This window comes from Haemaphysalis longicornis, unplaced genomic scaffold (assembly GCF_048455015.1).
Source record: "Haemaphysalis longicornis isolate Haplotype H1 unplaced genomic scaffold, Haemaphysalis longicornis Haplotype H1 scaffold_749, whole genome shotgun sequence".
NCBI classification, from domain to species: domain Eukaryota; kingdom Metazoa; phylum Arthropoda; class Arachnida; order Ixodida; family Ixodidae; genus Haemaphysalis; species Haemaphysalis longicornis.
In genome coordinates this window covers 1-12197 of record NW_027526433.1, presented here as the reverse complement: position 1 = coordinate 12197, position 12197 = coordinate 1, and the positions used below count along the sequence as shown (strand labels likewise).

General features: G+C 50.9%; 1 protein-coding gene across 1 annotated transcript; it reads right to left on the bottom strand.

Annotated features, from left to right (window-relative positions):
- Positions 1–699: 699 nt before the first annotated feature.
- Positions 700–11519, bottom strand: LOC144148055 (uncharacterized). The gene is made up of 4 exons (XM_077679652.1): positions 11190–11519; positions 4537–4802; positions 3054–3222; positions 700–1395 (listed from the first exon to the last, which is right to left on the bottom strand). The coding sequence occupies exons 2-4, from the start codon at positions 4703–4705 to the stop codon at positions 888–890; spliced, it is 846 nt and encodes a 281-aa protein (XP_077535778.1). The 5' UTR covers positions 4706–4802; positions 11190–11519; the 3' UTR covers positions 700–887.
- Positions 11520–12197: the final 678 nt, after the last annotated feature.

Genomic DNA, 12197 nt, shown 5'->3' with positions numbered 1-12197 from the left:
GAGTTGTCACATATTGCGCCCCGAGAGCTGATACATCACACCGGCATGCCCCTTCCCCACCACGGCGCCACCAGAGAACAGCTAATCATTTTTAGTTACATCACACAACACTACCGTCTTTCCCGTCTTCACTACCCATCAGCCCATACACCTCTTCCACAACACAAAGAATGAACATGGAGAATGCTTCAAACGGGAGCCTTGCGAAGATCTGTTCTCCTCTCCATCATACTCATCCATCAGAATTCAATCTATTTAATGTACCCACTGTGGTGCGTATGTTTCGCTCACGTCAGAATGTTGTCAAGATCTTTCCCCGCAAACACCAGCAGCGACCTATGGGTGGAAGCGCTGAACCGCTACGACCTGGCCACCCAAGAGGCCTTACTTGTATGAGCTGGTCAACTCTGCCTGGTGGCCACACAGTCTTTTTAATCCATTTGTTCGTAATAAAGTTTCTTTCCCTCCCTCATTTTTTTTTCGGTGGCTTGGTGAACGGCTGTTCATCGCACAAACAAGATCCTGTCCTAACAGAGCTACCAGGACGCGTGTCAGCATTCCGGCAGGATGATGAGACGCTCGGCATTCCGTGCCTGCTCATGCCTTGATTTAAATTTGACTGTCATTATTTTTCTGTGAAAACATGCTCTACGCAGATGTAGGAGAAGAAGGAGGACAGCATGGACACAGGGAGCCGGCATGACTAACAGACTGGAACGAATTTGTATTTCACAATTGATACAAGCCACGAGAACCGCTGTGGTTGTTGAGATCAACAGCAAGTTGCTTGTGAAATGACCCTCACTTATGAGTTTAAAAAAAAGAAATGTAAGCACCGAGTATCACACAAAGAGAAGGCAAAAACTGGCAGTATATAGATCAGTGTACTATGTGAAGTCTTCTAAAACTTGCAAAATTTTCATCCTCATGAGCAGCTTTTTCTCGGCCTTCACCGCCCTCATGTGACTGATCAATGACAACGCGAAGTGTTCGTCCTCGTCAGGTGGCTTGTGCTGTGCCATGCGGGTCAGCACGCTGTCCAGGTGACTGAGAACCTGATCCTCCTTTTTCAGCTGCTGCACAAGCTCCTCCTCATCTTTGTGAAACACATCTTTTCTCCGCCTCTTCTGCTGCTTGCCGTACGACACCGCATAGTGCTGCGAAGAGTCCTCGGGCACGCTCCACGTCGAAGAAGCTTCCACCGGCTTCATGGATACCGGCTCTGCTGACGGCGACTCGGCGTGCTGCGAGTCGTTGGACGGTGACAGAGCATCTGGAGCGCTCTCCACCGAGACCAGAGACATGGTGTCCAGGTCGCACTCGGTGTTCTCTATTATTATGTCCTCCGGGGCCTCTTCGGCTGGTCCTGCGGGGTCGTGCCGGATGTGTTTCACCCTGAGAACAATGTGTTATACAGGAGTGCATGAAGACCTTAAACAGCACTATTGAATGGAGCTACAAATGTGAAGAGGGTGTTTGACGTAGGCCGAAATCCCGCGTCACAGAATTAAGCGATTTTGTCAGAAGAAAAGTAATTGACATATCTAGAACAAATATTATTAGCAAACGCGCCTCTGTCGCATCCGGTTGCGCAGCATCTAATGTGCCCGGCTTTCCAAGACCAGCAAGACGTTAGTTCTGCTATACGTCATCTATGCTCTCTTTTTATCGCGCTACTGCTTTTCAGATGAACACGTTCCAATCTGCCAAGCTATCCCTTCTTTCGGACTAATAAGGTTCCCTTGGCTCGCAACGGGCTCACCAAGGTATTAAGAAAGTTCCAATGTGTTGACAAAGACAGCTATCGCAGTGCTTGAATTACCGCGAGCTTTAGCTCTGTCACGGCCGGACTGGAGGAGCGGCGAGCGCGCACTTTCATACGGCCTGCGCACCCAACAAGGAAACGATACAACAGATCTTGACAGAGTGAGGGCGCTTCGAACCAACCCTCTAACCTCCTGACCCTCTTTTTTTCTTAGTCGACGTATCGCCTCTGGCCGAGGGAGCCGACAACGCTTGCCCCACGTGTTTTGGATCTGCCGCGGAATATCACCGGTACGAATGAATGGCTTCGCTGCTATATCTCACCAAAAAGAAGACTCGTTGTGCACTTCAGTTGCAGGATTAGGAGTTTTTATTAGCTGTATGTTTTTGACAGTGCGCTCGCTGCCAGCGGTCCGCTCAGCCCGAACGGAGCGTGAGCAGCAGAAACACGTTTAGCTAAGCGATAACCGTACTCCCTCAGCGGGAAATCATTCGCGTCACTGGTCGTGCCCTGTGCGTGTGCAAACCAAGGTATAATCCGAAAGGAAAAATAGAAACTGCTATTTCAGTCACGGAAAATGCCGCGTTTATTGCCTGCCTCACCATTTTCATATCATACAGTCGCTGATAAGATGTGAAGGCCTCGCATATCTTTCTTCGTGTGCCCCGAGGTAAAATGTTTCTTTCAATTTTTTGATTAGGCGCTTCCGATTGATAATGTTAGGCTGTTTGACCCTATTAGACCGAAAATTCAGAAGGGGGGAAGGAGTCGCCTATTTTAATGACGCACATGTAAGTTTACACGGACAGGTATCACGTGTAGCCACGGCAGGGCTAGGGCAGTGGCAAATGCGCGCGCGCCGCCGCTCTACCCCGCCCGTGCTGTAGGTTAACCGGCGAGGGTTAGAGTTCCTGTATATAGCTCCCGCAGGGAGTATATAGCTCCCTGCGGGAGCTATATACAGGAACTTTAGCGAGGGTTGGTCCGCAGCGCCACGAACTAGCGGCGGTGAAAGGTGGGAACTATACCCGAAGCGCAGGCCGTATGAAAGTGCGCGCCCGCCGTTCCTCCAGCCCGGCCGTGGCTCTGTAGACATAAAGGAACTGCTGTAATTCTGTAGCCGTAAATACGAGGGTTTATTGTCTTCCCAAGCGTGCCTCAAAATTATTAGTGAGCCAGTTGTACCTTCAGCCTTGGGAAACAATGTAAACAACTGATTCGACGAGTTCCGACTAGCCCCACACGTTCTTTGTGTGATATAGAAGCGATAACAAACTAGCACACTTACAGCCGCACATCCATCGTTTCCTTCAGGAAGAGCAGTTGCGGGAAGTAAGCCCACGTTATTTCACCCAACTCTTCCGCTGCCTGGCCGTTCTGTTGACAATGCTGCCGGGCCACCAAGACACGCCGAAACTTGTCCCGCAGCGACTTCCATCGCTTTTGCACGATTCCTTCTGCACGGAGAAGAAAAAGCACCGGTGAATACTCGACAACACGTAATACGTTTCGTTAAAAGGCCGCGCGGGAATCATGAATATTCTTTCTTATTGGAGAGTTTGGAATGCGATAGCATTTTGGAATACCCTGCAGCTCCGCAGATGTCTGCCGCACGGATCTAAAAACTCGGCCTACCTTCCAACTTCATATGAAATCAGAAAATGGAGCTGGTACAAAACCTGGATAGATTCTATGGAAATAGCAGTGATAGGAGTAACAACTGAAGATAGGGAACAAACATATTGGATTAGGGAGCACAGTCGGGTGGAGGGCGTCCTAGCTCTAATTAGCTGAACCTACAACTTGGCGACCACTGGGAAACAGAATGGCTACCCAGGAGACTGGACTACAAGGGGGAGAGAGAAAGCGACAGGCGGACGGACGGACAGACAAGACGTCACGTCGCTAGTGTGCATTTGGGGTGTAGGCTGCTTCCTCATTTCAGACAGCCATATGCCGTCTTGGCTCTAACGGTCTGCTCGACCAGCTGAAGTCAATCTTGAGTCCTCATGTTGTTTTCCTCGATAAATGAGTGGGCTCTTGCATCCATTTTGTCTGTTTTTGTTGTGTCGTGAAGAAATTGCATTCGGCAGACATGAAGTAGCGCCTTTTTAAACCAGTATTCCCAGATCTCAATTATTCGAGCCACAGCGGCCATTGATCACGAATGTGAGCAGGGCGCTTGTTGAATTAAGCCAATAGATCACCATTAGTCCAACAGTTCTATGAGACAATTGAACGGCTATGTTCAACTGCTGGGCCCTTTGTGCCATCTCAAACAACGCCTTTGGTTTTCCTACCGTAGATACAGGTCGCGCACGTCTTCATTTGAAATTATTTTTCTTTTTTATAAAAATAATGGCTCCCATATTTACGACGTTGTAGGCCTAGGACGTTGTTTCGCCTGCCCATTTATAGCGCCTATAACGCGCTTTTTAATGCCTAAAAATCCGGCCTCTAGTAATGAGTACCTATGTCCGTGCCTCCGCGTGCATCAGCGTGGGATCGTTTTGGCGCTTGCCTCAGTCCACATACGCGCGATCTGGACATCAAGGTAAACGTTACCTGCAAGCTATCTTGCCCGGAGTACGACGCAATAGTAAAAATGAAGAATGGTATATAAAAAAAACAAGCTTCAAGGAGCGCACTCCCACGTTCCAATACATAGTGCTCAAAAACGTCACCGGTAACACTAACTAAACGCATGCGCAGTCACCACTGCTCCTCCAGCAGCGAGTCAGAAACTCAATGGAAAGTGTTTGTGGGCGTACCTGCGTTTGGAATGCGCGGCAACAGTGCAGCCGCTACTTGAGCCCACAACTTGAGCTTTTTGAAGCGGTTCTTATGGTCCCGATGTGTGCCCTGCCACAGCGCCGGACGAGCTTCGACCGCGGAGATCAGTGTCTCGTTGTCCAGGTAGTAAGTAGGTGCCCCGCTCATGGTCTTGCTGAACGGCGCCTCGGCGATCTCCACTCGGGAAAGAAACGAAGGGAGTCGTGCGCGAGGTCTTCACCCGGTCGACCACCGACAGGTCAACCTGGAAAGACGTAACGAGAAAACACGGCTAAAGCATTGGTCTCGAGTTCAAGACCGATGAAGTTTAATCGTGCGAAATGCTCGAAACACGCTTCGGTCCGGAAAAAAATGGGAGATCCTTATTAGCACCCTCCTGAAAACCTTAACCGTTAAAAAGAGCGGGAACTTGTGTTTTGTTTGAGTAAGGGTCAAACTCTAGGGCGGACGCACACACACGTACACACACACACAGACATATACGTATAATTATATGAGATTATTAATAGGTTGGACAAACGTGCACAACAACGGTGATTTCTTACCTATCGGTTAGTGCCTAGGTCTTCATAAGTAGAAACCGCGATCTGTACCTTGCTCTTATGAAGACCAGTCCACTGACCGATATTTTGCACTCTTTGCGACTTTGCTTCGTTTCTAGCTAACGCACGCACGCACGCACACACACACACGCACACAAACAGGCAGACAGACACAAAACAATGAGCAGTGGGTGGCCATCTGTTCTAACAGGTGAGTTTGACTGTGGCAGCGCAAATATACATTCTACCTCCTTGAATGCACCATATACCACGTCAAGTACATTGGTCAGACAGACTCCACTCACGATCAGAATTAGCGATCACAGAGCACACATAAAGCCCCCACCACATTTTCGCCTAGGGACTTATACACCTCCAACACCCCTTTAGCACCCCCTCCCCCCACAGGGGCGTAGCGGGGGGGAGGGGGGGGGGCCTATGGGGCTTCATCTCCTCCACCCTCCGAAATTTTGTCGTGCCGTCAGGGGTGGAACAGGGTACGTGGGTTTGGGAGCAGTCTTAGGAGCAGGCAATTTTTTTGCAGCAGGTTTGGAGAAGCCAGAACTGGGCCGTCTGGCAGGGGTCTGGCACAGGAGGCTGCTGCGCCAGCCCCCTGCCAATTAAGTTTATTTTATTTATCTACTAAATCAGGTGGAGGTTCGCCACCAGGGGACCGACACGAGCAGTCGGGCTCCGTTCAGATCCGATCACCGAATCAACGAATCTCGCATACCATCAACAAACTGCGACCACCAGCGGACAGCGGAAATCAAAAGCTACATTTTGAAACCAGGACCGACCACCAGACTTCAAAATTTGGTGAGATACGAGCTCCTGCACTTCTTTAACAGCACCGACGGCGCTATCTCTACATTGTAAGCCAAGCCGCTTTGCCACGTAGTTCTATGAACATCGCCCTGCCACCGACAGCCAGCCGCGCTATCAACATGGAGATCGACCCGCCCAGTGGGAAAGCGCTTCATCCTAACCCATGGGTGGAAGTGACCCAGAACGACTACCACGAAGCAGACTGTTGTGTTGTGTAATGTAGTTCTGTTCATGTCACCAGGTTGCGCACAATGCTAAGGTGGCCAATTTTCAGCATCATGGGTGAATTAAGTGTTGGCTGTGCAAGGTGTCAGTGCTACCGAGTCTACTTGGAGCCACTTTTGGACTGTGACATTCTCTCATCTGTGCAACTGCAACCTGGGGATGTTGTGTTGTGCGACGGTGTGCTGCCCCTTTTTGGGAGGAGGGGATGTTGTGTTGTGTAATGTAGTTCTGTTCATGCCACCAGGTGGCGCACAAAGGTGGACAATTTCCAGCATCATCATCAGCAACCGCAAGCCCGGTTACAAATATCGTGTAACAAGAATAAAGGCTCTCTTTTCCGTGGGTACGAGGTAGCGGCTGCATATCTCCGCCACGTATGGTGACTCGGTGGGCGGCGGATACAACACAAACCTCCCGTACTACGCAGGAGCCGGCGTCGCGTCCGGCCGTGGCCTTGAAGCCACAGCAGCAACGAAGCCCAAGGCTACCACCCGATAACTATACAGTCGTCTACAGGCCCAGGATAGGCCTAAGTGTAGCCAAGGTAACCACCCATGAAGTGACTGTAGCCCTCGATGAAAAGTGCGAAATTCCGCTTGCCAGGTTCTGCAATCTCGTCACACTGGTGCTGCAAGCAACGCCGAATGTTATCGTCGCGAGCAGCGCAGACCCAGAGCTCACCATCATGCTTAGCAACATCGACACCCTGCAAGTTCTGCACTCGGTCTACGAGTTCTTCACCAACAAGAAGCCACCACCCGACACGTGCCGCGGGGTGATACACGGGCTGGAGGCGCCAGTGACTGCGACCAACATCCTTGAATTTCTGCGAGCCAACAAGCCACTTCTACTCCACGCACGCATAGCCATGTCCCGGAAAAAGACAATGCGGAGAGAAACTGAATAACCCTCTCGCGCGTTTATTCTGAAACAGAAAGGGGGGCGGGGGTTTGAATGGTTCCCGGACTCCATAGGTATAAATGTTCAGTTATGAACAAATGCAATGCGAACACGCAAATATGAACCAAAACCCACAAATAGCGCGATTTCCTTCTATGCAATGCAAAATGACGCCTTTCCTAGTTACTGTAACAAAGTTTGGAAATGGGGCTTTCCAAATACAGCAACAGCGTGCCATTATTGAAACTCAACGAACAGCATTTTTCACATCTGCATGTTCTGGTTCAAATTTTTGTGTTCGTATTTCATTTGTCCATGACTGTACAGACTCCCAAATTTTTAATCATATAGCGGGAGCGACGACCGATCGGCATGTCAGCGCCTTATCACGGTGTTCACCGGCAAAATAACCCGCCGCGGTGGCTGGCTAAGGCGTTGCGCTGCTGAGCACGAGGTCGCGGGTTCGATTCCCGGCCGCGGCGGCCGCTTTTCTGATGGAGGCGAAAAGCAAAAACGCTCGTGTGTACGAGATTTCGGCGCACGTTAAAGATCATTAGGTGGTCAAAATTAATCCGGAGCCCTCCACTACGGTGCGCCCCATCGCATGCGTTGCGTGGGCGCGTTAAACCCTACAATCAATCAATCAATCAACCGGCAAAATAGGAGCACTATCTATTGTGGGAGCGTCGTCTGGTCCGCCTTCCTTCTCGGGCAACACACCCATGTTTTTCTTATCTTGCAAGGCCGTTTCGCTACCGCCAAAGGTAGCTAAGCAGCGTGGGGCACAAATTCATTCCGATGCAGTGGCAGGGGGTGTAGTACCACTTTCAAGGAAACAGCGTAGCAGAGGACACTCATCTCGCTGATGGCGTTCGATGTCGCGCCAAAACACACTGCACGAAAACCAATTTCACACATTGGGTTTCAAAAAACTACGACGACGGTGATGATGATGATAAGCGCAAGCACATCAAGTGCCTCAAGAAAAATACACGCTTCCTGCGGTCGGAGTCGAACCTGGGTCCTTCGCGTCATGAAGCCATCGTCTATCCGATTGCGACATCCCGACACGGTAGAAGCAGTTTGGTTTTGGACCCTAGTTTTACTCAAATTTCCAATCACCTTTTTTGTTTTATGTTTTCTTATTTTCATTTGTATTTTTTTTTTCCCGTATTCGAGCGCTCCGCCCTGCATTGGCGATATAATCTTGCGCCTTTTTTGCGCCTGCTTTGTGGATATCTGTTGTGCATGTACAAGAAAGATGTCTCCTTCATGCCAACGAATTGCCGTTTCCGATCTCTTTTTAACCTCTTCGATCTCCCATCCCCACTTCCCCGTCTCTCCTTTCTTTTCTTTCCCTTTGGGCTTAGTGATTTGCCGTGGGCTAAACCATCCCTAGTGTTTCTTGTGCCACCCCCATTGCGGCGGTCGATACAAAAGTCAGGCGATAAAAATGGTGCAATAAACTAAACAAGAACCGCAAAGCAATGACAACCTAGTTTTGCACCGCTGATGATGCTGCTACAGGCCAGTACGCTTCAATTACGGTTACGCGAAAATCCTGGCAACGCGTGTGAGAAACCTGGGAAACCTTTTCCATAGGCCTCCTGCGCTGCCCAGGGGGCGCTGCGCAAGCGGCTTCCGGGCAGTACTTCCGGGTAGTACAAAGCTGCGCGGGTCCCATAGGATCCCATGTTGACAGAAGCAAAATGAGCTCGACGCTCCCGATTATTTTGCGACGTGGTCACCAGCTCATCCCCGAGGCGTCCGATCTATTTCAGCGATCAACTTAGCATTAGGGGAAAAAGCTTTGCAGCGCTAAACACGTTTACAGCGCCGACGAAAGTGCCGGGACCGTGACGGCGTCTGCTACTCGCAGGTTTTCCGATCGATGGTCGTACGAAGTGAAATTTTAAGTAAAATTTCTAGTTTAAACTAATACTCTAGGTGACAAAGACTTCTCAAAAACCGTCGATCAAAAAAGAAGAGTGACGCAATCGGCGATGATCGCGCTTTAAAAAGCCAGCGAGTCCGGCGGACCGCAGGCTCGCTTGCTGCGGTGCGCCGCTCTTTTGCGTACCTGCACACTATGCGTGCACTTTCATTAAACAGTGATCGCTTGCGTCGCCGTTACGAATACATGGTGCAGCGTTAGCTTGCCGTTTTGTTGCGTGTCTCAGTGACAAAATACCGCGACCGTCAGAAGCGTGAAATCTGTTTTGCGGTTCCGAAATTAGTGGTAGGCAAACTAAGGGGCCGCTCGCTTTCCTTGTTTGCTCTCACTTAACTTAAATACATTCTCAGTTCGCACTTAATAGCCTAGAATGAGGGTCAGCCACGGCCGAGTTCCATGCGGAGGACACGGCGGAGGGCTGGACGGCAAATCGGGGGGGGGGGGGGGGGGGGGGAGGAGGAGGAGCAGGAGGGGGGCTTTGAATGCAAAGAGAAAAAATTCAGTGAATTTCTAATAATATTTGACAATAATCTGGCGAAGTGTGAAGATGGGAGGCAATTCAACTGGAGGACGCCAATTCTCTGTTCTTGTCTCGCTGTCTAACTCCATTTGAAGTCAAAACTGTCGTGTCGGCGTTCAGATTCGACGACCCCTGCACTAGAAAACCAACACAGTCAGTGATGATCGTCTGTAAATATTCGGGGCCCCGCGCCGTGTATGCGGCTGTGTTATGTTATGCTGTGCTATGTGATGTTATAGAAGTACACATCTCTGCAGGCAGCGGGTGTGTGATTTGGTGCGTGTTTTGCGTCCTTTAATAGCGCTTAATTTGTTTATTTTTGTGCTATTGCCCCACCTACTCGCTAGTATACATGTACCCTGCCGTTCGTAAATCGTGCGGCGTAAAACGTGACGCAAGAATCATTTAGTTTGCGAAAATACGAAACAAAATTTCCACTCGTTTCAAAGGCGGTGCCAGGCCAGCAGTGTCAACTGAGTCGGCTGCGGAATTCTTGCGTTCGCTTGCATGCTCCCGATGAAGCAACCTCTTGCAGTTACCTCAGGATATTAGATGAGCAGCGTTCCGTGTTTATGCTACTCGTGAACTTTTCTTTGTCGACCGCACGCAAGGAGAAAAAACTGTAACTGTCGTCAAACAGTTAAACCACCCGACCTGGCGATACTGTCCCACGCCGCGACCACCGCGACAGCTCGCTCAAAAGAAAGCCGACAAATCGGCTTCTTTTAGCAGATATTATTTTATTTAGCCTCTGCAACTACTTTAAGGGCTATTTCATACAGTATACAGTCATTTAAACACGCCACAAAGCGCCCCAACCAACTTTCACTCTAGCCTGTAATTCAAAACACATGGAGGGCGGCGAGGGTCGTCTGCTTTTGTACTACCCAGAGGCGTCGGCCGCTAGGGGCGCTGCATGTCGCCAAAACTCCAGCGCAGGAGGCCTATGGTATGTGGCCGCACAAAAATCGGTACTTTATCCGCTCGACTATGTGACCGCTTTCGGCGATGATGCACCCTGCATTGTGTGCAAAGGCACAGTCGGAGGATAAGCTATTTGACAGCGGTCCTCTCGATTTGTGTTAGTCTTTAGGTTTGCTTTGTTTGCGAAGTATACGGTTGATCGCTCGCGTCTTTCCTTTCACTGTGTTGGCAAAGCTGTGCTCAGCGCACAAGAATTCGTGTACGCACAGCAGACAGCGCATAAGATGAGCTTAACCACTTCTTTCAGGACCGAAGGAAACAAGAGAGGATGAGTTTAATTAAACAGTGCAAAACACCCCCCCCCCTCCTCTCCCACCAATGAACCGCACTGCCCAAAGTTACTGAAACAAACCTCGTTCCAGCAACATTTGTACTGCTTTCATCACATCACGCCCATTATATATATAGCAAAGCATGTCGGGATCACGTGACACATGCATGTGCTTCAAAATGCAAGTTTGGCCCACAATGTGAATATCCGAGAATTTTCTACGCGGCGTTTAGTGCGGCGATCCTTGTTAAACGAGCCCTTATTCGGCGCATTAAACACAGCTTCCATTTTTGAATTGGGGTCTAATCACGTATCCCCTTCTCTATCCCAGCAACTATCATGCAGACACTCACGACTAGCCAGGCGAATCCACCGCGGCAAGAGCCAAGGAAAAGAATCTCACGTACGCTCCGTCGTTGCAGCGGTTGTAGCGCCGCCGATGTCAGCGCAGGCCGGCGCCGACGGGTGCGGCGCATACGAGCCGCCGTCACAACAAAGGCAGCGGGCGCGTCGCCCCTGACGAAGCGTGGAAAGTTCGCTCGCTTCGCGTCGATCCGCTGCTGAAGCAGGCGTGGTTACCGGAACAAACGAACGTGTCCTCTTGGCACAGCCGCAACCTTTCGCTTCAACGGAACGGAATTCGGACACGAGCAAACGCAGAACACCGAGAGAGCAGGCGAGCTACACGAGGCGCGTCGAAAGCTGGCGCACAGTTAACCGTTTCTGCGTGCGCCCGCGCAGCGCCTCCCAACGTCGGCGCCCCCATCGCGTCGTTGCGCGTCGCCCCGAAAACCAGTTTGGACTGGGCGCGCTGGCTGGCGACCGCTGCCGACGCAGCTTTCGTGCCGGCGGCCGTATCAGAGCACACGCAGGCGCGCGCAAGCGCAACGCTTCGGCTTTTTTTTTTTCGGCTGCGCTGGCAGCCGCCGCCGCCGTCGACGCAGGAAGGGGAGCTCCTGTCACTCGCGCCTCGCGCAAGAGGCGCGCGCTCGGGCGCGCGTCTGTCGGGGATCGGTGCCCTTTTGCTTTTGACGGTTGGCGCGGGAGGCACGGCCGCGTGCAGTGGCTCGATTTCCAACGCTTGATCCCTCGGTCACTGAAAGAGCTCGCGAGCGTTCCGACTACCATGACGCTTGCAGGAGTGCCGTTACATAGCGATATATTATTCTAGCACCTAAGAAAAAAGCACTTAATCACAGAACGTAGCTAGGATGTTCGAAACCAACCCCCCCCCCCCCCCCCCGACATTTCGTCCAGGCAACGTGTAAGCGCATGCTAGCATTCTTTTAGGGGCAAAGCCCCTTAGGGGCTGAGGCTGTTGGCGTCTCCTGTCGCCGTCGTCGTAATCGTTGTTCGTCTCATCTAGTCACGGTACTAAAACACCGGGAAACTAGTTCACGCCTCGCGCTACAACG

Bases quoted from the DNA above. Each gene is read 5' to 3' on its own strand.
- LOC144148055 (XM_077679652.1), bottom strand. From the start codon at position 4,705: ATGAGCGGGGCACCTACTTACTACCTGGACAACGAGACACTGATCTCC. The intron at 3,223-4,536 runs GTACGCCCACAA...TTCTCCGTGCAG, and splicing joins GCCGCGCATTCCAAACGCAG to AAGGAATCGTGCAAAAGCGA. The intron at 1,396-3,053 runs GTAAGTGTGCTA...CATTGTTCTCAG, and splicing joins GAAACGATGGATGTGCGGCT to GGTGAAACACATCCGGCACG.